The sequence below is a fragment of the Cyphomyrmex costatus genome, unplaced genomic scaffold (assembly GCF_001594065.2).
Source record: "Cyphomyrmex costatus isolate MS0001 unplaced genomic scaffold, Ccosl1.0 scaffold640, whole genome shotgun sequence".
Taxonomy (NCBI): Eukaryota; Metazoa; Arthropoda; class Insecta; order Hymenoptera; family Formicidae; genus Cyphomyrmex; species Cyphomyrmex costatus.
The window spans coordinates 216,661-241,888 of record NW_017280201.1 but is presented as its reverse complement, the minus strand read 5'-3'; the positions used below and the strand labels follow the sequence as shown (position 1 = coordinate 241,888).

Genomic DNA, 25,228 nt, shown 5'->3' with positions numbered 1-25,228 from the left:
ATTGAACGAGTGCTACGCAAAAATATGTTGCCAACATATGTCATATGTTAAGAGGATTTTGTTTATGAATTTAGACTAAATCTAATTCTTTTGTACAAACATTAAATTATGATTAATTCGTATATCTAGTTTAATTCTTTTCTATGTTTGATATTTTGAAGATATCTGTATTAACAATGATGCGCTTCTTCTAACTTACCTTTTATTTAAATAAGTTTTAAAATTGTCGAAACCTATTTTTTTATTTTACAATAAATTTTATCGGTTTTTTACTGATTCCTGCAAATTTATATTTTGAATAAATTTCTAGATCTTATTTAATTTGTTTTAAGTAAGAGAAAGAGCAACAGTTCTTTTACCGAGTCCTGATATTAACACAAGCGATCTTAATTAACATTTTGCGATCCGCGTATTTGTTACATTATTCACTACATGACTGAAACAAACTACGCTGTGGCACGAACTGAGCAGCATATTTTTTACAGTGCCGATTTAAAAACACCTATTAAAGTTAAAGTACGTTTTTTTTATGTGTTTTAAGTTTTTATCTGTAACAACTGCATGCATTAATAATTGTGTGTATTTATCAAGCAGAAGACTAATGTTCTTACACAACGGCACTATGCCATCGGCAGACCGGAACGTCGAAATTCGCGCAACGGCATTGTGCCGTCGGCAAACCGTAAACGGTCAATGCTTATGGCTGTAGTCCGATTTACGCTCACAATTTTTGTGAGTATTATTTGTTCTTATTTACCATTTGATAAACCACAAGAATGAAATAATTTTTAAACGTCTAAATATAAATCGGACTACAGTCCTTTTATATATCTTAAAATTCGATTTATGCTTATTTCTTTTAAAAGATACTTCTTAAGAAAAATTAGTTTTAATTTTTTTAATATTCATCGTGTATTACAAGATCCGTTTTAGCATTCAAGGAATGAAGTTTCATATATCGTTTCCAAATTCTCTAATATTCGTTATTTTGAAAATTTAATGATGTGCAAATACATTCTGCTGCATATTTCCGCAGTGTCTATACTAATATTCACACAGATTTCGATTACTCGAATGAGTCTAAACGTACGGATTATACGCATGCATATTTACACGAATGTGCTTCTGCATCGAGGATGAGTTGGATGCATCGAGCGAGCTCTCAATCCAACGGATGCATTTAGTGCATCGTGATGACATGAAAAGGCGAAACCGATTTCATTCAGCCAATACCCTTTGGCTCGTAAATTCCAAATTCCCAGTGTGAATAAATCACTGGTCCCGACTACCGTATGACGAGTTTGACTCGTGTCGATCGTTCTTTTTCGCGAAATTGACAAGAAGCGCAAAGTATTAAGAATAAAATTTGAACTGAAGAATGAAATATTAGGTTTTGCAAAAGTTTGTGGAATTATCAGAATTACTAGAATTTATTATGAAATTTTTTATTTATTTATTATAATATTAGATACCTTGCATTATACTAATTCTATTTCTCGACTGTCCAATTTTAATTTATTACTTTAATTTTAAAGCATGATAAAATATATATTCGCCACTGTTTGTTATTTATTTATAACTAAAAGAAAATTAGTACTGAAACTGTGATGATTATACGTGAAACTTATGGCGAATCTGCTGTTTCTGAAAGTTTATGTCATAAGTGGCTTTAATTAATTCAGTAAGTGGTTTAACACTGTGTTTGTTCTAACGATTTTAATAAAAATTAGAAATATATAATAATTCTTAAATAACAAACTCCTGTATAAATCAAAAATTAAGTTGGAAAGAAAAGGGCACTGAGTCAAGCGCAGATAACTTCACTCAACGCCGATATATGATATGTATATCAAGCAAGTCTATCTGTTATAAAAAAATTATTAAAAAATTAAGCTTACATGTTTCGACTCATTTTTGAGCCTTCTTCAGAGACAATAAAAATTACTTAAATAAATTTTATAATTTAAAAATAACAAAGGATAAAAAGATGTTTAATCATAGTGAGCTCCCTCACAACCGAGAAATACGGAAGAAAGGAAAGAAATAAAAGAAAGTTGAAATTCTAGGAGATTAATTTTCCAGGATGTCTTAGAAAACTAATCATTTCCAAATTAAAATTCGTCTAGTCAGTCTCGCTTGTGCACAGTGGAGAGTCGTAGCATTTGAATTTTGTGATTTGATAATTTAATTTAATACTGTCAAACTATTTTGTTGTGACTCACTGTGTCTGAGACTGATTGGCCTAAATTATTCTGGAGACCGGTTTTGAGATTGTTTGCGATGCAGTATCGTGGTGAACATGGTGAGTCTCCTCACTCCCGGTAGAATAGTTGCAATTTGATAAATTTAATTTGGAAATGATTAGTTTTCTAAGACATCCTGGAAAATTAATTTCCCAGAATTTCAACTTTCTTTTATTTCTTTCCTTTCTTCCGTGATTATTCATTTGATTGTGCTCCTTAGGATGAAAGTGTCATCAGAATCTATTTCTCGGTTGTGAGGGAGCTCACTATGATTGAACATCTTTTTATCCTTTGTTATTTTTAAATTATAATTTATTTATGTAATTTTTATTGTCTCTGAAGAAGACTCAAAAACGAGTCGAAATATGTAAGCTTAGTTTTTTAATAATTTTTTTATAATAGATAGACTTGCTTGATATATATCGGCGTTGCGTGAAGTTATCTGCGCTTGACTCCTAGTGCTCTTTTCTTTCCAAGTTAAAAATTAGAAATGTCTGTTAAATATTAAATTTGATAGTCAAGTAATACACTTGATATAAATATGTTATTGTAACGTTATAGAGCAATATAATAACATTAAATTAAATAATTTTACAATAAATTCTAGTGAAATCTATAATAATGACGCCATAAACATAAATATTTAATTAATACAGTGTATATGTCAAATTATAAAAGATTACTCAAGATTATTCAAAGATTACAAATTATTTTTTATTAAAAAATATTAATTATAGATAAGATATATAATAAATAGAGAATCCTCTCTCATTAAAATCTAATTTACTTACGTCAGATATTAATTGATAAATTTAAATTCGAAACGTCTTATTACTTGATCAATATTCTTCAGAAGATTGACACGAGAGAATAAAGCAGGATCTGTTCGACTTAGGATTGCTAATTGGGATTAAGATAAATTATACAAATATGGCATAGCTGTCATTCCATTTATTCTTATCAAGATTGATCGGTAACTATTACATGGTAAATTTAATTTTGAACACGCAGTCATTATTTATCACGAGTCTAAAGCAGGTTACATAAAACGCTAAAGATAGAGCACTGAGTGTGAGATAAAAGCAAAGTAACACACACGCGCGCACTCACACGCTCGCTCATTCACTAAGGCCGCTAAAGCTATTAGTGTTTAAAAGTTGCGCGAGATCCCGGGAGTAGATAAAATAAACAGAACAAGAATACAAGAGTGCTCTTTTCGAACGGTCTATTATAGCTATATATGCAATACTTTACGCCGCCGCGGCCTGTCCGATCGACCGCGTGAAAAATCGCTTTTCCCGAGTAAGCCCTCGCTTACCGTGTCGCGATATATTTCCCAGGACGACGACGCCATTTCCGAGCACTCACGGGTAATCGGTCGACGACGCGGTTCTTGGGATACGGAAAGATATTGGAGCGTCGTAAAGCGCGATGTTAATTGTCGCGAACGTTGGAAAATGCCGGAAGCCGGCGTTTCTTCAAGGGTCGCGGCCGGCGCCGGTGTTGCTTTATCGAAGAAACAGAAGAATAAATGGGAGAGTAAACAAGTATTCAAGGAATTGCTCTCAACGGATGGGAAAGGAATCCCCGCCCTGGTTGGTTCTCCGCGTCTCGGAGACCGTCATAACGCCGCATTATTATTCCATTAAGAGACAACGGCGACGTTTTCGCTCGTAACTCGACGAAGAGATGATTGAAGAGCTTGAAAAGAAAAGTTAAATCCAAACTTTTGTCCTATTCTGAGATCTAATTTATGCGACTAGGAAGATATCTGATGATGTTTCCAGCTTGAAAATTGAGAAAGCTTTGTAAATATAATTCATATAGCAAGATTAAAAAAATAGTAGAAAAATATAGTTAAAACTTTTAAGACCCCGTTTTCACTATATTTTGTTACCTTTACGTAATAAAAATTAAAGGTTAATCTCCAAGAGATTCATCAATGAAATTCATTCATGGATCTCTTGGTAATCTTAAGGGGCCTATTCTGTAACTCTTAATGACTGTAACTGTAACGTTACAGAAAAGACATCTTAATCTGTAGGGTGAATAACCATACCTATATTGTGAAAACGGAGTTAAGTAGGTATGTAGGTGATTCAAAGATATGCAAGTTGGTAGATAGAATGTTCAGAACACATCCCAAAATTTTTTTAAATTTATAATTGTTTTTACTAGTATATTATGTTAATTCACACTAGTTTTATATATATATATATATATACTATCTTAAGAAATACAGAAATAAAAATAATGAACTTTAAGACTTTATTTGGGCAACTGGCCAACCGTTTATTTTTCTCTTTTAGAACAAGGTTTTAAGAAAAGCTACACCTGGGATGCTATGATCTATCCATTTAATATAAAATTAGAATAATTTAGATTTGAGAGAGAATATTTAAACCTAGAGCTGCCATAAATCGAAATATTGAATTCACTTCAATTATTATACTTTTCGTTTTAATGAGCAGACTTAAAAAATTGATCTCTCCTTAACTCAAGGTTTTTCTCAAATTGACGGCGGCTGAAATCTCGGTTAAATGATCGAGAATTCTGTGCCTGTTTACCCCCTTCTCTTCAATCCTCTTACTGTACGATGGATCAATTAATTATACGACTGACAATGACGGAGCCCGGAGAGGAGAGTTCTTTTTGAAAATATACTCCGTCAACAATTCGCCGCGCTCGGTGATTTATGATTTCCGGATTTCTCACGCAGGCTGAATCTACGTCCGGAGACGGATTCAACATCCGGAAAAGCGACTCGTCGGCCAAACTCCGATGGCGGGTGGGCGGCTGTGGAAATGGGATAATTTTTCGGGTACGAATTTGGGGCCGGTAATAAGGACATCAATCAGTCACGCCTAATAAAGCAACGGGGTCGATGATAAATGGCGTAATAGAAATGGTTTGCGTTTGCGCGCCGGATCAAGCCGAGAACGAAGCGATAGCAGTTCTCAACAATCTCAGGGCTACGTTCACCCGAGACTATTGTACAAACAACTCGGCACGTAATTCGAAAAATTAAAAGAACGAAGAAGAGAGAAGAAAGGAATGGAAGCGGACGGTTAGAACGAAAGACGAAAGGATTTACGTTACTGTGGATGAAAGAGTGACCGTGTATATATAGATTTACCGAGCCGGTGCTGAATAATGCAGTCTCTGACGTGATCTTTGCCATTTTCTCAGATACAATTTCTCGTGAAAAGCCGGCCCCCGCGAGATGGAGAAAGAGAGAGAGAAAGAGAGAAAGAGACGCCTGACCCACCTCAATTACATCGATTCCTTTCTGTTTGCTCTTTATAACCAATCTCTTGAGTATACGCTCTTTTTCCTTTCGCGGTCACTGTGAGAAAGCTGAAAAGAAATATATAAGGAGCATATAGGATGAAAAAGGTAAAACGAGAAAAAGAGCAAGGATCGATTTCGCCGTTTATCGCAAATCAACGACTGAAAATGAGATTCGATAGCGACGCGATTTTTTTTTAAATCTTTATACCGTAGTATACACAAAGAAGGAATTTTTAACCGTGATTTGCATGAAACGTTTGTATAAACTTTTATATACTTTTTAACGTGATTAAAACAAATTTATTAGAAATTCAAACATAATAATATTGTTTAGTTTATAGATTAACATTTAACATGACGCATTTAATTTTAACATTTATTTTTATTCTAATTATTTAGTGCTTAAATATTTCTACGTGAATTTATATAAGATAAAATATACATATCTCTCTTTCTGATTTTGCAAAATTTTATTTTAAAACGTTTACAATTATTAATTCCATCATATTATTCGTTTTACTTTTATCTGTCATTTCTCCATATATGTGTAACATTACCACTTGATTAATAAATTCTTATAACTTTCTACTAGACTTTTAGTAGATCTTTTCTAAGAGCTAAATCTTCTGCCTTAGTAGCGTAAAGATTTATACGACACGAAAGAGACATATTCGAGAGAAAACTTAAGCTGCCTTAGCGAAATATTCATCTATTCGCCGGAAATGAATTTCGTACACTGAGCTCTTACAATACCGCAACCATCGAAGCGGCTGCGACGAGCTCGCAGCAATGCCGGAGGATTTCCTTTGCGCGCAATTCGCGGCGTCGAAAGTTTCGGCCCTTTGTCGCGCGACAACGGGCTTCGATTCAGCATTTCGCGTCCACCCCTTGGCAAGCACGCTTTTCTCAAAACTTTTGTCGTCTTGCACACCGTGCTTTTTCAAACGTGTCATTTTCCTTTACTACTGAATGGGAACTCCGAAAAGCTGATTTTTGCGAGATCGTGCTGCGATCATGCGTCTTTTGCTCCACCCCACGCCGTGTCGATGAAACTTATGCGAATGCGTCGTTTCCGCTCGAATAATATCGAATTATCGATTTTGACTTACACGTACAGGTTCGCGTTGCCGTCATGCTGTTATCGATTGTTTGAAAAATGATATTCTAAGATCGGACACAATCAGCGCTCGGTTCTTACTTCGAAAGAGTTATGGAGGCTTTTCGATTTTTCCAATTTTGAGGACAGTAATGAATGTTCTATAGAGGTAATAAATAATTTTTCATATTTGCAGCTAAATATTTTCTACTTGACGTAACACGTAAAAATGTCGAATAGAAATATGTTTAATAGAAGTTATTGAAATAAAGAAACCAATTGAATCTTTATTATTATTATATTTTATTATTTAAATAGTGTTATTAAAATTAAATGTTATTAAAATTTCCGATTTTTTAAAATGAGATACTAATTTCACAGAGACATAAATGTATACGATACTATTGTAGTATATTAGAGTAGTAATAATCTCTCTCATTTCTCGCATCCAGTAGTAGTCTGATATATGCTAGTGCCGCACTACTCATGGCCGTAGAACGCACACGTCATTTAAGATAAATGATAATGCATGTTTTCAATGATTTTGATATACATAGATGAGAATGGGGGAATTGTGAATATCGGGGAAGAAATTTGATAAAGTTTGACGACAGTTAAAATAGAAGTCTTTATTCAAAAGATATTACAATGATTAACGTTTATTTCAAACACAAAATACCCCTAACCGATTCGGTATTACTTTACGTGGCAGCGGATAAAATTCGTTTGTATGCGACAAAGTTTGTTTTAAATTATAATTTATATTGATAATATATGAATGTTAATTATTGTAATTTAAACGATTAAAAGATAAAATCAAATATAACTGGAGTATTTTTTAAATAAAACTTCTGTTAATTGATAGAAGAATTGTCAGTTTTATATAATCTTTTTCTTAATATTCCCTTTGTATTAATAAATTAATTGTTGAATTATTTTTAAGGATTAATTTATCGTATATGTTCGTAGTTGATTTTAGAGCTTCAAATTAACGTCTAAAAGCTCAAGTAATTAAGATAGCTGCGACTTAATCTCCCTTTTATCCATTTTCTCCCTTTATCTTTTACCTCTTTAGGCATCATCTCTCTTTTCTCTCTGTTTCGTCGGTACGGGTATAAGGTATAAGGTATGGAAAAGATATTTCATGCGGTCCATTCCTTCCGTCCGTTATTCTCGTGCGCGCGGGCCGGAAGGCAATTACCGGCTGAGAAATGTCTACAAAAGTGGAACGTGCGGGGTGGAAATTTCGGTAGGTCTCGTGCCCTTTGTGCCCAGGCCGCATTTTAATTGCCCTGCCTCTGTACCTTTTCTCTTCCTTTTTCTCCATGCCATGAGAGAGTGTCACAGCCAGACCTTTGCGAGCTCGAGGATGCCATAAAATATGATTATTCGATTGGCGCTGCGAAGAATTCTTCTTAACACTACTAAAGAATGGCAGGTAGATCCAGTAGTAAAGCATTTAATTCAGCTTTATTTTAAATATAATGATATTTCCACATTTTACTATTTTATGTTTAGTCTAAAACAATTAATTTTATGCTCGCTGAAATTATATTAATGCTTTAATGTTCATTATGCATAGTCAGCTTGTAAAACTCAAATTTTATTTTGGATATTTTAAATAATTGCATAATGAATAATAAATGTAATAAATTAGGAATTTTTCTATTTTTAGTAGAAAATATATCTGGAAAAAAAATTTAGAACGCACATGTACATATAGACATATCTATATTCGAATAAGAGGAAAGCGACGAAAAAGCATCTGAATAAACGTTTTTATATTATTTTTTCCATTCAATGAGGGATTATGTTAAGCTTTTATTATCAAAAAGTTTACCATTGAAACTTCGTTGCATCACAAACGCGCATAATTAATACAAACAAAAATCTTGAAAAGTTAAAGGAAGGTAAACGCACTTTCCTTTCGCGGCCTGAGAAAATAAACAAAGAGTGATATTTAACTAGAGTCGCTCCTTTTGCGCGTTTCAACAATTCAGCGGCTGGCAGGGAGGTAATTACGTAATAAGAAATCCGTCAGAGAATCTCGCGGCAGGTGATCTCAAACAACAGTCTTCCGCGAATAGCTAGCCTTCGTGGTTTTCCGGTTTTGTTAATTACACCAGTCAACGGAAGTGTCACCGGCAGAGCTTGCCCGGCACTTCCGCTCGACAACGTGCATGTAGAGCGTCATTGTTCCACGAGAAATTTAATTTAAATCGCAGCTTAACACGACGTCCGACGGCTAGTTCTAATGCGGCGCTATTAAAATTAAATGTAATTTTTTTCTGGTTATTAGACAACGAAGTTCACATACTCAAATTATAAATATTATTAAATTATAAACACTATAGACTACATAAGTTATTCATAAAAATTTATAAATAATTATAATTGTGTGTGTGTTCTGCTAAAAATATTTTCATTTAAAATGTACGAAATTCTTTCTCTAAAATAGTTCGTAATATTAAATGGGATAGACCCGCAATAAAAAAATTTTAATTTGTTAATATTTTTAAATATTATACATTTAAGTTAGAATTGTATTTGTTACGTAAAATATACGATGTTTGTGTATTTTTAACTTATTAAATGCATCATTTGTTTACTAAGATATTTAACATAAATAAAAAAATTAAAAAAATGACTGTACTGACTTTTTAAGTACAAAAATTTATATAAAATATAAATAAAAAATTATAACTAGAAAAGAAAGCACATTTGTGCACCACTAATACTTACTATTTTCTGGTGGCACTTCAACGTAAGAATCCTTGTCAAGCATTCGTAATGGACGCACGTACACAGTACTCCAAAACACGTTTCGTCTCCGAGTGTCGCTACGAAAGCAAATCTTGTAAATTCAACCGCGTCTTACAATGTAATCTGAGTCGGTTTTATTATCCACAAGACAATCTCGTGTGCAATCTATAGTGTCCTACGCTCATCTTGAATCGTTGAGACGAGTTTTTTTCCGTCAAATCCCGTGGATGCAGTTCCATAAAACGGCTTTCGAAAGAGTCCTTAGAATCCTTGAAATCCGGATAACTGTCGGGTTAGCACACCGTAATGCAGCGTGTAATTCGCATATCGATAGCTCGTTACATACTCGGCGAAAGATTCCGAAGCGTGAAAATCTGCAATAGCGACGTTCAGTAGCCTTTCAGATGCAACTGCTGCTGTGCCGCAACTGCCGCCGTCGCTTTTATTTGGCAGATGGCAATATTTCGTTTCGCAAGATATCAGCCGCGGCTATAAATCCCTCCGAAGCAGAATATCATATCGTAAAATATTGAGATACCCGCATTTCCACGTATATAACGTATGTTCTTGCACATTACACTGTTTACTGTTTATTCAAGCATATTCGAGATTATGTAAGTTCAACCACTCGTGGATCAAGTGTACGTAATTTAAATTTATATTCTCTCTAAATTTTTTGGAGTGAAATATCACTATTGAAAAAAGAGAAAAATTTGCATTCTTGAATAAAAGTGGCAGATTTTCATTCTGTTTTGGAGTGAGATTTCACACTTTAGGAATGAGGTTCACTCCAAAAAAGGAGTCTTTCCTTTAGAATGAAAAACTGCTATTCTTATTTAATAATGCAAATTTTTTACTTTTTTTTCAATAGTGGTAGTATTTTAACTTTTTTGAAGTGAGAGAGAGAGAGAGAGAGAGACAGATTTCACTCTAAAAAATTTAGAGAGTACTATTTACTGCTATGAATTTAGCTACTTGATTATTTCAACATAATTATACTAAAACTTTATTTCTTTCTTTCAGTTTACATTGAACCGCTGCTTCATAAGATACTTGTACAGAAAGCAAAGTTTCTCATCGATTACAGACAGTTTCGGTTCAGTTAATGAAAAGTCAATAAAATCTAGAATAAGGAAAAAGATCGAATATCTAGGAAACTATTTTATGTAAATTTACTTTAATTATACAGCATATTTGCGATTTTAATTGAAAGCCAAAGCTAAAGTATCTTTTATCTATCTTTTACATAGAGAATTTTGCAACTATGAAAATGTAAAATTATCTTAAATTTTCTTTCAGAAAATGGGCAAATCTCAATTTAAATATCACGATGCATAATAACGTATATACAGTACAGTACAGTTTCATGTTGAGATCGGTGGTGGTTTTTATACGTTGCGAATTTTTCTAGTTTTCAAAAGGACGTGTACTTGTGTAAAGTCATTGTAACGCTAGCGTAAATATAACACGTGTTCTTATGACGAAAATACACAAGACTATCCTATCGACGCGACTTGAGTGAAATCCAGACGAGAAAGGAAACTGGTCGTGGTGTACTGTAGAATTCCTTCCTCTCATTTTGCGACTTTGTGGAAAAGTAAAATACAAAATCGTCCATGAATTTCGCTAAATCGTGTTTATTGCTAAAACACTTTCGGGTCTGTAACTACGATAAAAGAGAAGATAGTAAACTTATTTTTAAATCCACTAATATAATGATTTAATATAATGTTCGCGGTTTGTTTTAATATAATGAATTTTGTAGTAAATAGTAAAAATACTTTTTTAATACTGCGGGAAACTATTGCAATTAATTAGTACAAATATTGTATTGCACTCTAGAAGAGATCAAAAATTATCCTTCATTATAAGCCGCAACAAAATGACAGCTATTAACACAGATTGAAAAATTTTTGCCGAGGATAAGAATTATTAAAGGAAAATATGCCAAGGGATTATTATTCACGAGTCTTTGTGAGAGATAAAAGAAGGTTACTCAATAAAAATCTGCATTATTGTCAGAAATGCTTGTCGCCGAGCGATCTGTCGAGCGACTAAGCAGAAAGTGTCGTGAACCGTGTTTAAGGAGCCACTTTAAGTGGCATAATCGATTTTCTTCATGCTTGAGTTAATCTCATTGCTGGTTGCTCTTTAAAAAACCACGAGTATTATAATTTTACAAATCGATAACTCGCTTTAAGAATGTACATAAATAAAATTTATATACTACAGTACATGAGACTGTCATGTTGAAATATTGCGATTATATCAACGTTAACAAGATAATAATATTCCATGTTTCTACGGAGACATTACTAATATTAGAATATTAAAGCTCGATATTATTATACATATAGCAATTGTAAATGTGTAAATGAAATTTAGAAAATGCACGGGAATATATTTTCAAAATTTGAATTTGTTTATGTAATTTATGTATATCGAAACGAGAAACGCGCATATATTTCGGAATACATTCTCTATCATGATAAAATATCGTATTAGAAGAATATACTATGTTTAAATTATGCAAAGCTGTCCAAATGGCATAATCTTGAAAACGTCACACAAATTTAGACAGAATATAGGGATGAGGCAACTGCGAATATCTAAGTGGAAAGTTAAATAGAGTCAACGATTAGTTATTGTTATAATGTAAATAATATATACATATATATATCAATATAATATAATTAATATTTTCAAAAAATACTAAAGTTATTTGACTTCAAATTACAATAATTAATTTATTAATACAATTAATATAAACTATAATTGTTTAACAAAAAAGTAGTTGCTCTAATCCTGATTTCATTGTTCTATTTGTTAAAAAATTGATTTTTTCTAATTTTTCAAAAAGTTAGAATGTCCATTGAAAGAAATATTTTCAATGAAAAACACTTGTATTGTAATTTTGTGTTATTATATAATTACGTGTTTTTAATATATATTAGTTTCTGTAACTTTTTGAACTATTATAGGTAGAAACAATTTTTTACTAAACAATTTAGCCGGATTGTAGCGTACATTAAGTGGGCCCACTTGTACTTTCGCGCGCATACACGTAACGAGCGATGACGTGTAGACGAGGAATTTGGCGTCGCGATCGTCGCCCCTCTCCGTCTCAATAGAAAGCAAACACGACCGGTCCGCGCGCGATAAACAACGACCATTGTTCGGCGATCACCGTTCACCGACAGTATACGCTAGTACAGAGAGCGCCTCGTAAAGGTCAGAAACGTTTTGCCTTGTATTAAAAGTAGCGTGTGTGATAGACTGACAATGAGTGCTATTACCACGAGACCGAGTTCTCGCATTAATCGTTTAATAAAAACTGTAACTCATTGTGAAATATTACGTGAGTGAATTTCCCCGTAAACGGTCCACGGATTTAAGAAAGAAATTTTGACGAACTCAAAGAATTTTCAAAATCTCTAAAAACGTTTTTCTTTTGTTTTTGCTCTCAGCTATTTCAAAGGGTTATCAAAATTCATGCTAGATTTTTAGAACAAATTAAAAAAAATTTTTTTTTTTTTTTTTAGCATTCTGCCATTTTTGAGAGTTCTAGTAGTTCCTTGAAGAGAAAGATTTCTATCGATTGAGCTGTGTAGATCAAAGTGCTAAAATGAAAGATAAGAAAGTTCTTCATAATCCTTCAAAGTTTTAGAATCATGATATTGGTCTCCCCGTTATTTTAAATGGTATTTTCCATCGCTTTAATCAACGGAATTCTTTCTGAAATCGATTGAGAACTCTAGAACTTTTTAGAAAACCAGAACTGTTCTTTTTTTCTTCAAATTTTGGAAAACGGAGGCCAGCATCACAGATATATAATTTCATCTTAATAATAATCATTTAAATAATCATAAAGAATGATTATTATTAAATAAACTTTTTAAATAGTCACAAAAAATTGCATGAAATTTAAATATCTCACGATAGACAATATACAATACTGAATACATGCAGAAATCCTGAGATTGATATTGTAAAATATAAAGTTACAATATCCGAAAGTCTTGTCAGTGATATTAGAAAGAACTTTCGTCATTCTCTCGAGAGATTTGAGGATCGTTGTATGGACTGCCCAAAAAAATCCATAACTCTTTGTTATCCGACGATTCCTCTTTGCTTCATTATTCTTCGTTTTCTCGCGGCGAGGTGGACGGTTTTCTGAATGAGACATCGATGTGTGTTCCAGTACCCGTGGAGTCGATACAGGGGGTGGCGGGCCAGAGGACGATCCTGCCGTGTAACATACAGCCCCGCGAGTCGAATGACGCCGTCTCCATGGTGCTCTGGTTCAAAGAGGACAGCGGCGAACCTCTGTACAGGTAAGCCGCATTGATATTTATGAACGATGGTCCCCGGAGCGCTCGTTCGCCTGGTCTCGACGTGAATCTCTATGGCGCCATATATTTCAAAGCGGACTTAACCGTTCGAAGAACTTGCCGTAACACGGACAGCGTAGCAAATGCGTAGATCGGACGGTTATGATATGTTACGGATCTCATTGATAAATTTGTTCTTATATATTTTTATAGTGAATATTATAGTTACCTACATAATTTTTGCATTATCAATTTTGATTATTAAGTAAGTTAATTAAATTTTATTCTACATATAAATGAGTATACTAGGAGAAAAGTTTTTTGTATTTGTGATTATATAATTAGGGTAATTGTGTTTATTACTATAATATTATAATAATTATATATTTGATTTTATCAAGAAATATGTATATCTATAGTTGACACTGAAAATAATTACATTATAATTAAATTATAGTAATTATAACCATTTTTATATGGTAATAATAACTATGATTTAATTTGTTTGTACAACTATATATATATATATATTTTTTAAATAGTACTATACATATACAGTTATTATACTAATGTTATTACAGTTATAATCATCATTATACAATTGAGGGGATAGGCGGAATAAAAACATAATTATTGAATACATTATTTCAATTTATTTTATACAAGTGTAAAAGTAGTAAAGTGTATTCCATATTTTGTATTTCTTCCAGAAAAATGTGAAGATAAAAACATTTCTATAGTTAATAGTCTTTTCTTTCTATTGATAATACTATGATAAATATTCGGAAAAAGGGATTAATTACATTTTCTAAATTGCAAATAACTTTTTAAGTATTCATCATAATACAAAAATATTATAACATATAATTTCTCAAAAACATTACATAAATGTACATTTAATACTATTTCTATTTGTTGTATAATAAAAAAATTACATGTTATTTTATCGAAATCAAGATATTGTAATTAGGCCTTTATTCCGTCTTTATCTTCTCAATTATGATTACAAACACCAAAAGTTTTTCTCTCAGTGTATGCGAAATAACGAAAATAAATCAGTTAGTTTAGTTAAAATTATTCAAAGGTTCTTTTGAACGTAGCAGTTGAATAATAGCTCTGACGCGTTCTGTCTATAAAATTCTCTTGTTATATCTCTTGTGAGAAGACACACGTTACGTATGCATCGCAAGGCGATTGTGCGTGCATGACATTACATTACACATGTCGTTTTGATTTTCTTGTCGCGACGTTACAGGAAGAGTCATGTCAGTCACGAAATAGTCTTTATCGAGTAAATGTCACGAGTCATTTGCGTCACGTTACGATCGCGTATCAAATTGCGGAATAAAACGATAATTTGCAATAACTTCGTTCGGTTATTACCGCGACAGCATTGTCCGGTCTTTATTGATATTGCGATGTCAAGTGGCAACTGTGATATTACTCGTTTTGATATGGATATTCGGTGGAACGTTGTTTAAGCGCCGTCGCAGAGGACACATCTCCGATCGGAATTTTACATGAAAATAATTTAGTAGTTAATTAAATTCGCTGGGTGAATTTAATACTATCGACATTTCATGCGATCTAGCTTCTTGTATTGACATATGTCGTCGAATGTGTCGGTCTCGATTCAAGCTATGGATATATCAATAATCATCAATACTGGCTACTCGTTTTGAATTAAATTTAATTTTGGTAAATCTCCATCATCATTATTAAACTAGCATCACTGCATTTTCTTGTCACATATTCTGTAAAGCTTTTAATCCTATTATTGACAAAACGCTGCGGTTATAATAAGAAAAGACAGCTGTGTGCTAATAAATCTTCATTGAAATAATTCTATTCGTTTCATTCTTGAGATTTAAATATATCCTACTTATTGCTTTACATTAAGTGACACATTTAGATAAAAGGATTTTATTTTATACATCAATGTTTCTAACGATATTTCTCTAGTCTCTTGCGAACACAAACCTTTTATGTCCGCAAACGAGAAAGAAATTCCAAACTTCTGGAACTCGAGATGCAACGGCGTGCGCTCCACCTTTCGATTTCCACGTTTCCGATCTCGTTGCTTGTATATCCTGTTAGTTTACCGTTCCGGTACGTCGTCGCGGTATACGAAAGCTTCGAATACGAGGCGACCACGATGGGGCAAGGATTTCGTTAAGCCACAAATCGACCCTGCGTTCCATCTGTTATACGTTACTTCTCTCGACAGCCAATTCGATCCTCGTAAATATCGTCTTTATTGAGCAACCCCATAAAATCCGGATCACCGTTCAAGTTTGAAAGCACCTTGCGTTTTTATCGCGAAAAATACTTCGGCCTTTCTCTGCACATAGAATGTATCCTTCACGCAACGTATACATTTTTATTTATTTGCCATTAGATTTCATAGCTAATAAAATCACAAAGCTTTCTTTGTTGCTGTTGTATATCTACTTCAATTCTGAATAATTGCTCGCTATGTAATTATTTTCTAATTTATAGAAAAACAAAGTTATATGCGACTGCATAGAATTTTAATATCAAATAACAATGTTTGTACAAAACGTGTTTCATTAATCTTCAACCATTAAGTACACGGAAAGAACAATTTTGATGAAATATTTAACAATTTATTAGCTAGATACATATCTGAAAGTAATTTTGTTAGAATATCCAAACAATTATGCTGTAATTTTAAACATGATGAGCAATGCTGCAAAAAGTTTTTATATTCTAACAATTAGTTTGAGCATTCCTACATAATTATTATTTCGTCAGCAGTGATAACGAATCCGATACTTAGGCAACGCTACAATTGTACGTAACTGACGGTAAAGGTTCTATCAATCAATATTGGGTTATTACTGACAAATGACGGCCATAGTTCTGTCAGCCAGTATACTGGAAAATCCATCAATGGAAAATGATTAGCTAAAATGACTAGGCTGTACCATCTGCTAGTACTGAGTTTAGTTGTCATCCAGTATACTGGCCAATACTGGACCAGTAGTTCGTTAGTACTGCACTAATACCTAATAAGCAGTCAGTACTGATCCATAATACTTGGCCGATTATAAAACCCTTATAAGTATTTTCAGATTTGTGTCTAGCTAAATTTTAGATACTTCGTGAAAATCGTTTTTCTATGTAACTAACGTATATGCTCTTATTTAAAGAATTATAATAAAACTTCTAACCAGTTTTATCTGAATTAAATATAATACTAATAATTACAAGTGAAAATGAAAGTCGTTATACTTTTCAATATTTTTTATTTAATGTTAATGATACATATACAATTTGAATCTAATTTTTTGAACATTATTTCGAAAAAATAAAAGTTTTTTTTATGTGCCCTAAGGGTTTTTTTTCCAATATGCGATTTTTGCGAAATACAGGCTTTTGAAAAAAAAAAAATATAGGCCAAACGATCGTGACATTATTATTGGATTTCATAGTTACAAGGCTACGAGTTGAGAGAGTCGGCACGGGTGAAAACCAGTGGCAATGCTGTAAACAGATTTCTTCGACAGCATGATTGCAGCTGCATTGCCGTAAATATAGCGTTTCTTGCACGAACGCGAATTTCTTTTTGTTGTGACATTATTGAGTTACGCAGAATGTCAAGTTTTGCATAATCACGACAGGACCGTCGAGAGCACAGTTTCGCTACATAAATTTCGATGGACAGCAAGAATATTGTGCTTTATTTAATTCGATGAGTTATTAACGTTGTTACGGAAGGTTCGATTTTTCTTATAGTACTTTTCGACGGTAAACATAATACGAATCGCTTATATTGTACGTACTTCAAAGATTGTTTTCAGTTAGTCTCGGTGTAATTTTAATACGATTTCACAAACTCCTCATGCGGCATTTCCATGTTTCTAACCACAGTTAAATATTTGTTCTTTTTTACGAGATGTAAGACAAAGTTACTGATGAACGTAGCTCAGTCGGGACAAGCCGGGGATAGAAAACTGTGATCCCCGAGCGAAAGAGAAACGGCATCCCGTTTGAAGGAGCTGTGGTTTTATCTCAGCAACGATATTTTAGTTTTAACGGTATACAATTGCGGTGTTCTGTGTCATCGTAAAATGTAGCCGCGGAATCGTCGCGGCAGTAAGCGCCGCGAAAACGGGTTTTCCAAAACCATTCTTCGTCCGCACGGCAACGGATCATTTCCTTGTGGGAGATGCGGAGCTTTAAATTTTCTTTAAAGTCCCAACGTTTGCCGAACGAGCTGCATTTACTACGAGCGAACGCTCTTTCGCGAATAAAATGATACACTGACCTACTAAAAGCACGCGGACTGTGTGTACATTCTCGGATAATGTATGATAAAAATATTAGGATTTATAGGTGACTCATGCTCAAAAAAATTATAGTATCCTCCTGTTCACACAAATCAAGACACGGTTTCTATATTGCGTTATTTATTGCCTCAAGTATTACATTGCACATGTAATAATTCTTTTGTAGATTTTATTTTAGTATAGATGAATGAAAATTGTGATTTTGCTATCAATTTCAATGTTTATTCTTATCGTATCAATATTCCTGTTGACTCAAAAAAAACATGTACTTTATATTTTTCGAATTCACATTATCCTTTTTTTATAAATCTGAATTTAATTTTTGACGTAGGTAGAAGATAATATAGAATTTAATAGAGGTTAACATCATTCTTATAAATAATAATTTTAAAAAATTAAACCAAATTTAGAAAATTGATATAACCGATTACAATTAATAGAACTGATATTGAAAGATTAAACAATGTTTAATTAAGTTTAATTTTTATTAAATTACATCAGAACTTACAAGATATATTATATTAAAAATTTTTTTTTCGATAATTTAAAATAATAGAGAGGTTTGCGCGAGCGCACGTGTAAGTTATAAGTAAAATTATGAGAAATATTATATATGTGCAACAAATTAATAATTTTTATAACAATTTATATGTACAACTGGGAAGGGAAATTAATAATATTAAATAGATAAAGTGTTTACTATAAAATACATGCCTTTTTGTATGTCAATTTTTGCAAAAAAAGTACATTAATTAGCGAAAATATTATTAGGAACGTATTAGTAACAACAATTAACTAATTTAGCGATGATTGAAATAAATTTAACTAATGATATGATAGCAATAATAATAGATATTGATATTAAGAACATAATAATGTATGTATGTGACAAAATAATAAATTATTCACTAAAAATGAATAATAACAAATGGAAAGACAAAATATCGCATATTTAATACTATTTACGCATAAATTTATTGTATAGAAGTATAATTTATATTATTTTTAGTTTTTAATACAACAGCGCAATTTTTCATATAAGAAAAGAATATCCATGAGAGACATTTATTCCTGAAGAATCTTAAAAATTAATCTACTGAGAAAGCTTGTCACATCGACGAGTCAAGATAAAATAATTCATAATGTACATAAACATGAACATCGACGGTACTAATTTCACAATGTGAATAATTATGATTGTAGATAGTGGAAAAATAAATAGCGCAAGCTCCAATTACACGCGTCGGTAGATTATACGGCGTAGTCACGCACTTAGCGTCAGACGCATCAGCTAACGAGAGAACGCCACTTGGCGAGGGCGCTTAACCGTGCGGGATACTCGTCGCGAATGCAAACGGGCGTGCCCTCAACCCCCTTTAAACGCGAGCAACGTGATATCGCAGCCGGGATGCAGTTTTACTCCGTCACCCTCCGCTTCTCATCCCTTTCGTCCTCCGCCGTTTCGTTCTCCATCTCTAGCGCTCTTTGAAACGAACACGTCGTGATTGCATTTTCGACGACACGAATCCAACGATCCTGCGTTTTACGCAGCGACACGAGCTTCTTTTCCTTCCATTCAATAAAATCGTTTCCACCTCGTTGCAATCAGTCGGATATAAAATTTCAATTCCGGCAGATATCATTAAACCTCAAATTAATATTCTGATAGAATATAGTAGTTATATAGAATTCAAATAACTGATTTTGTAGTGCGATTGTACATCAAATATTTAATTTATGAAAAAGTTTTTTAGTTTTTTATTATATTTGATCGAAAAATTATCAGAGTTTTGATTTTTATTAATCCAGAATAACTATCTGTTTTCTTTTTTACGCAAAGGATAATCTGGAGTTTTTTATGCCTCAATTAATACCACTATTATTAGCAACATATTGTATATTATTAATTATATTGTTTTTTTATTTAATAGTATTTAAAATCATTTTCAATATGTTAATTATAATTTTCTGAAAAAAAGCAAGTAGAAACTAAATAAAATACAATTAAACGGAACAAGCATATTAAATAGCACCTGTGACAATATTAAAATCTAAAACAGATTTTAATTAATATTACGCTTTCTTATTGCGACTTTTTGACAGAATTACATATTTAAAAGTTTGTAAAGAATAGTTATTAAAGAGGAATGAAAATATATTAAATAATTATTCATACAAAACAATATTTTATAACAATCCACATTTTCTCACCATTGAGGTATAAAAATACATTCTAGATGGCTATTCCCGGACTGAACAAAATTAATTTTTAAATTAGTAAAAAAATATAAATGTTTCTAAAAGAATTATTAGTAATAATATTTTTTGAAACATTTTATTCAAAAGATATATATTATTTTATAAATAAACATTTTATGATCTATCGTATATTGAATTAAATTGTGCTTTGTTCACTGAGTTTTCAATTTAAATTGTAACAAATTTTATTCAATTGTAACAAATTTTACAGAAGTAATTAAAATGCCATTAGGAAGTTTTAACTACGCGACGATCTTTTAGGCATATAAATATTCCATTATCTAACGCCTATCACAGTAAAATTACGGTATCATTGGCAAAATTCGTCTGAAATGCATGATCGCTTTTGTGGACTGAAAATTTGCTCGCGTTCGCATATCATAAAAGGCTGATTGTGAGGAGCGATAATTTATGACTAATTGTTGGATCGAACAATACATGTTTACGTGCGATATTATAAAGCGGCATCGTTACAGCAATAATGCATGTTCCAGACATTATCGATATATGCGTAAATATTAGTTGATGTATATTTCCTGCTTGATTATGAAATAACACTCGTTTAATGCTTAATATGCACATGTACGGAAAGTTTACAATAATGAGCGGTCCTAATCGATCGAGGCCTGAAAATTATCTTGTATACGAAAGCTTGTAAAATAATAATGCCACCTCGTAAATCTGTTGGCTGAAAACCCTCCAACGATACCCCTGTCGAGCTCTTCCCATAAAATGTTCTTCTGTTACCTTACTATATTAGCTTACAGTCCAATCTCAATCCTTTCTCAGTTTACGCTGTTTCGTTGTCCTGTGCAGGTTGGTAATAATTATTTCAAAAGAGTAAAACAGAACTTTTTTTTTCTTGTTAACTTGAGTAGCTTGGCAGAGAGGAATATTTAAGTTAATTTCGAGGTAAAAAGAAAGACCTTTGCGGGACCTCATTGCATTTGCATACGTTTTAGCGACCATTTTTCTCTAACCGCAAAGAAGGCGACCCGTCGAACGCAGACTCGGTGTGTACAACGCATCTACCTATGCAAATGTCGTCTACCGCAAACGCAAAGCGGAGTAGTCTCTGGTGTGAGTACACGACCGTGTGTACTGTATGTTATTGCAGCCTCCATTGCTGGAATCTCCCGCCGAGTTTCTGCGCGCGGGCGCGAATTCCGCGTAATTCCTTCTGGCGCTGACTGGATTAATTGTGCGCGAGAGAAACTTGGCGAGTTTCGCAGCAAGCGACTGCGAATGCTCGAGGCTGTCTCTCTTCCCGTCGAACAGGAAGTGCTGATCGCGCTGACACACTGATGGGGTTGACACCAGGTGTTAACGCCGCAACTCGTGGCGTCACCGTAGCGTCACCGCGCCGTTGTGGAAACGATCTCAATTGGTGTTAGGATTACGTCAAGTCTGCTATTCTATCGTCAACGAGAAGCGACAGCGTTTGTCTGAGGGATTGTTGCATTATTGTTGACATTAATAGAATTGTTTGCACTGCTAAAATTGAATCTTGCGATATGTCTTACTAATAAAAAAAATTGGTAGTGGAAGGCTAGATACATTTAGAAAAAAAAAATGCGACTGTAATTTATAGTAACACACATTATGGATAAATTTTTATTTTTGTCATTATTACTGTTATAATATCAGTAATACAATAATTATACCTATATATAATTCTAAAAATTAATAAGAAGGCTCTATATTGTTATATAATTCTAATTCTACAAAAATATACTATATATTATATATGTATACTTAGCACCAAAAATAACTATAAATTACAGATAGTGATTGCAATTATTTCTTTCTCTCAGTATAGATTAAAAAAAAAACAATTTTTTGCCGAAGTATCTGAAAATTTAGGTAGATACAGAACTGAAAATAATTTTGTTGAGCCATGAAAATAGTTATGTAAGAAACTGAAGTATAATAAGCATTACTGTGAATAGTATTGAAATTTTAATAACTAGCTTAAGCATAGATGGTTCAACAGAATTATTTTTAGATTTGTATTTATCTAAATTTTTAGATACTTCAACCATATTTTACATTAATCATAATTACTTTATTATGCAATTACAGTCACAAATATTAAACATTTTTCTCTCACTGTATTTACCCAATTTTCTCCTGCATATTTCTTCCTATTAAAAAGGCATTTTAAGATTCAATTCCAGCAATGCAAGAGGTCCTTTCGTGTGTACGTGAGAGTATATTCGTTAAAAGTTGAAACAAAAACTATCAAGGTCATAGGTTTCAATTTTTGAATGTCTTCTATTAGTTGTTAAACGCTGTAAGTCTTTGCTATCAATTGTTAAAGTTGCGCACTCGCTTTGAAGCATTTGATTGACTAATCATGAAACGTTTCAAAACATTTACAACACGACCGTACTCTTAAACTCGTTTTAAACATGTTTCGTAATATGTAAAACGTGAGGGTCGGAAGTCGTACAAGATAACTTATTACTTGCGAAATCATTCGTTATTACAGTAAAGATCATTTCTACGAAAGGATTACGAGTCTCACGTGCGAGTATCATCATCTGATATATGGATATGTACTGCTTGCGACGCCAAGTGTCGTCAGTACCGCAATCAGTTAAACGCAACCCCACGCGGAAGCGTTCTCGATCGAGTCAATTGTCCTCTGCTTTCTCGTTCCTATTGTGCGGTCAACTTACATAGCATGGACGGATGAACGCACGTACCTCTCTTTGTGTACGTGTGAGGACACGTGTGCGTGTGAACGTGTCGCACGTGGCCGGATGCACGTACCACCGGCTGGAATTATCGCGCTATTGTCCGCGTAGTTACGCGACATAATGGCGGATTTCTCGTTGCGATACGCCCGAATCGGCAAACCATGCTGTTCGTTATTACGCGCAATTTTTACGCGTCGTTATCCTCCCTATTGACACCCGCTGGATTAAAATAACTACGCTGACCGAACGGAATAAAATGATGACCGTGCGAAACAAAGGGGTCATTATCCTAGACTATTCCTGAGGTCGATTGCGACATTAATGACGGTAGATTAAAACTAAGCGAACACCATATTTTCAAATGACAGAAATAATAGCTAGCGTTTTAGCAATGAATTTATGAAAACCAATAAATAAGTATTCGCTGTTTTTTTTAAACGATTATAAGCTTTATTGGAAAGCGATTCAAAGTTATATTTATCTTGTACCATAGTCCCTAGTATCGTTATTTCAACCATAAATTACTAAAATTTGTTGCAAACTGTAGGAGCTTATGTAACAAACACAGAGAAATGTAATTACGGTAAAATATGGTTATAATGGCAATTAAAGTCGATGCGTATAAAATTAATTTAATCGGGGATAATAATTAAAAAAGATGTCTATAATCCTATATACTGTGTATGGATATACTGTGTCCGGGGTTAATACTGTCCAGTGAGCGAAGATGTCGTCGATACCGCAGTCTGACCATACTCGTTCCTCGACCACTAGCGGATTCCAATGCCTGCTACTACTGCGGAGCAACCGCACCGAGTGAACTGAGTCTACGAGCACCAGTGTGCGACATAGATTTTGCCATAACCGAGATGGGAATAGATACGACCAAAGTGTAATCGTATAAGCTTCTCCTAACCGTGAAAGTTAAGGAACTCTAAATTGATTACACGCTACAATGTCGGTAGAAATGTAATGAAAATCATAACTTGTGTCGCCCCGAGCATGAAATAATTTGCAGAGTGCTTGTGATATAAAATGGAAAGAAATGATGTACAATTGTGTGTGGAAAATTTTGCGTTAAATCTAACACATCTCTTACCATAAACGGTCCAAATTGTTTTTTTAATTAATTTAAAATATGATGATTACGTGAGAAAGTAATATAAATATTAATTATGTAAAAAAATTAACACAAAATATAACACTGATACAGTTTATAAACAAATTATGAAAGTATATTTTTTAGTAAAAAATTATTAAAATTAATTAACTTTTATAAAATATGTTAAATTCAAACATTTTATTAATTTAATTAGAAAAAATATTTTACTGCTTTCAGCAAAATTATTTAGTTAAAGCATTTTGTAAAATATTTTGTTTATCTAACAAAAAAATTAGTTACCTTTGCAAAATATTTTTTCTGCTTAATAAATAACAAAAATATTTGTGTATACTAACTAAACAATTTAATTAACATAAAATTATAGTTTTGTTAGATAAAGAAACATTTTTATTCGATATATTTTCATCAAATTTCTGTTATTACAACAAAATTTTGGTTATATAATACAATAAAACATTTTTCTTATTTATTTTAGAATTTATGTTTTAAAATACACATTATTTTTATAATATATTTCAAGTACCTAATGATTACTTTCTCACAAATTATGTTATTTCAACATATATTATGACATATTAAATATCAATTTAACAAATGTTCAAATAATAGAATATAATCACTTCTCTAAGTTACTAAATTAATATTTGGATAAATTAAGAACGTAATACAAAAATTTTCACAAGGTTTTGACGCAAATACAAGATGGTTTTTACTATATAGAACAATGTTTGTGAAACTTAGAACCGATCAGAATTTTTAGATATATTTATCGATCCATTTTGCGTATATTTTATAATATTTGAAGAGTAAAACAGAAGCAATGAAACATAAACCGATTATATCCATACAGTTAAATTAACTCGATCGACCGTAAAATCGGGCTTTGAAAGACGTACCAATATCAAACCTGATACTAATTAGGTGTGAAACGCAGCAGCAACGATAGGAATGTCATAGGTGCATGCATATAGAGAAATCAATAGATCTAACAAAGCAGTAGTGAGCTACCGCCGAACGCAGTTTCATTCGACGAATCTGTTAGCTGAAATTGCTACAAAGACACCGTAATGGGTGCAACCACGTCATTGAAGTTCTGCGGGCGGGCGG

General features: G+C 32.8%; 1 protein-coding gene across 2 annotated transcripts in view; it reads left to right on the top strand.

The window, feature by feature from the left end:
• Nucleotides 1-25,228, top strand: part of LOC108779928 (nephrin) — a 320,256-nt gene that overhangs the window by 89,232 nt on the left and 205,796 nt on the right. For both annotated transcript variants that reach the window (XM_018547494.1, XM_018547495.1), the window contains exon 4: nucleotides 13,595-13,727. In XM_018547494.1, the coding sequence (XP_018402996.1) occupies nucleotides 13,595-13,727 (133 nt within the window). The remainder of the gene's footprint in view (nucleotides 1-13,594; nucleotides 13,728-25,228) is intronic.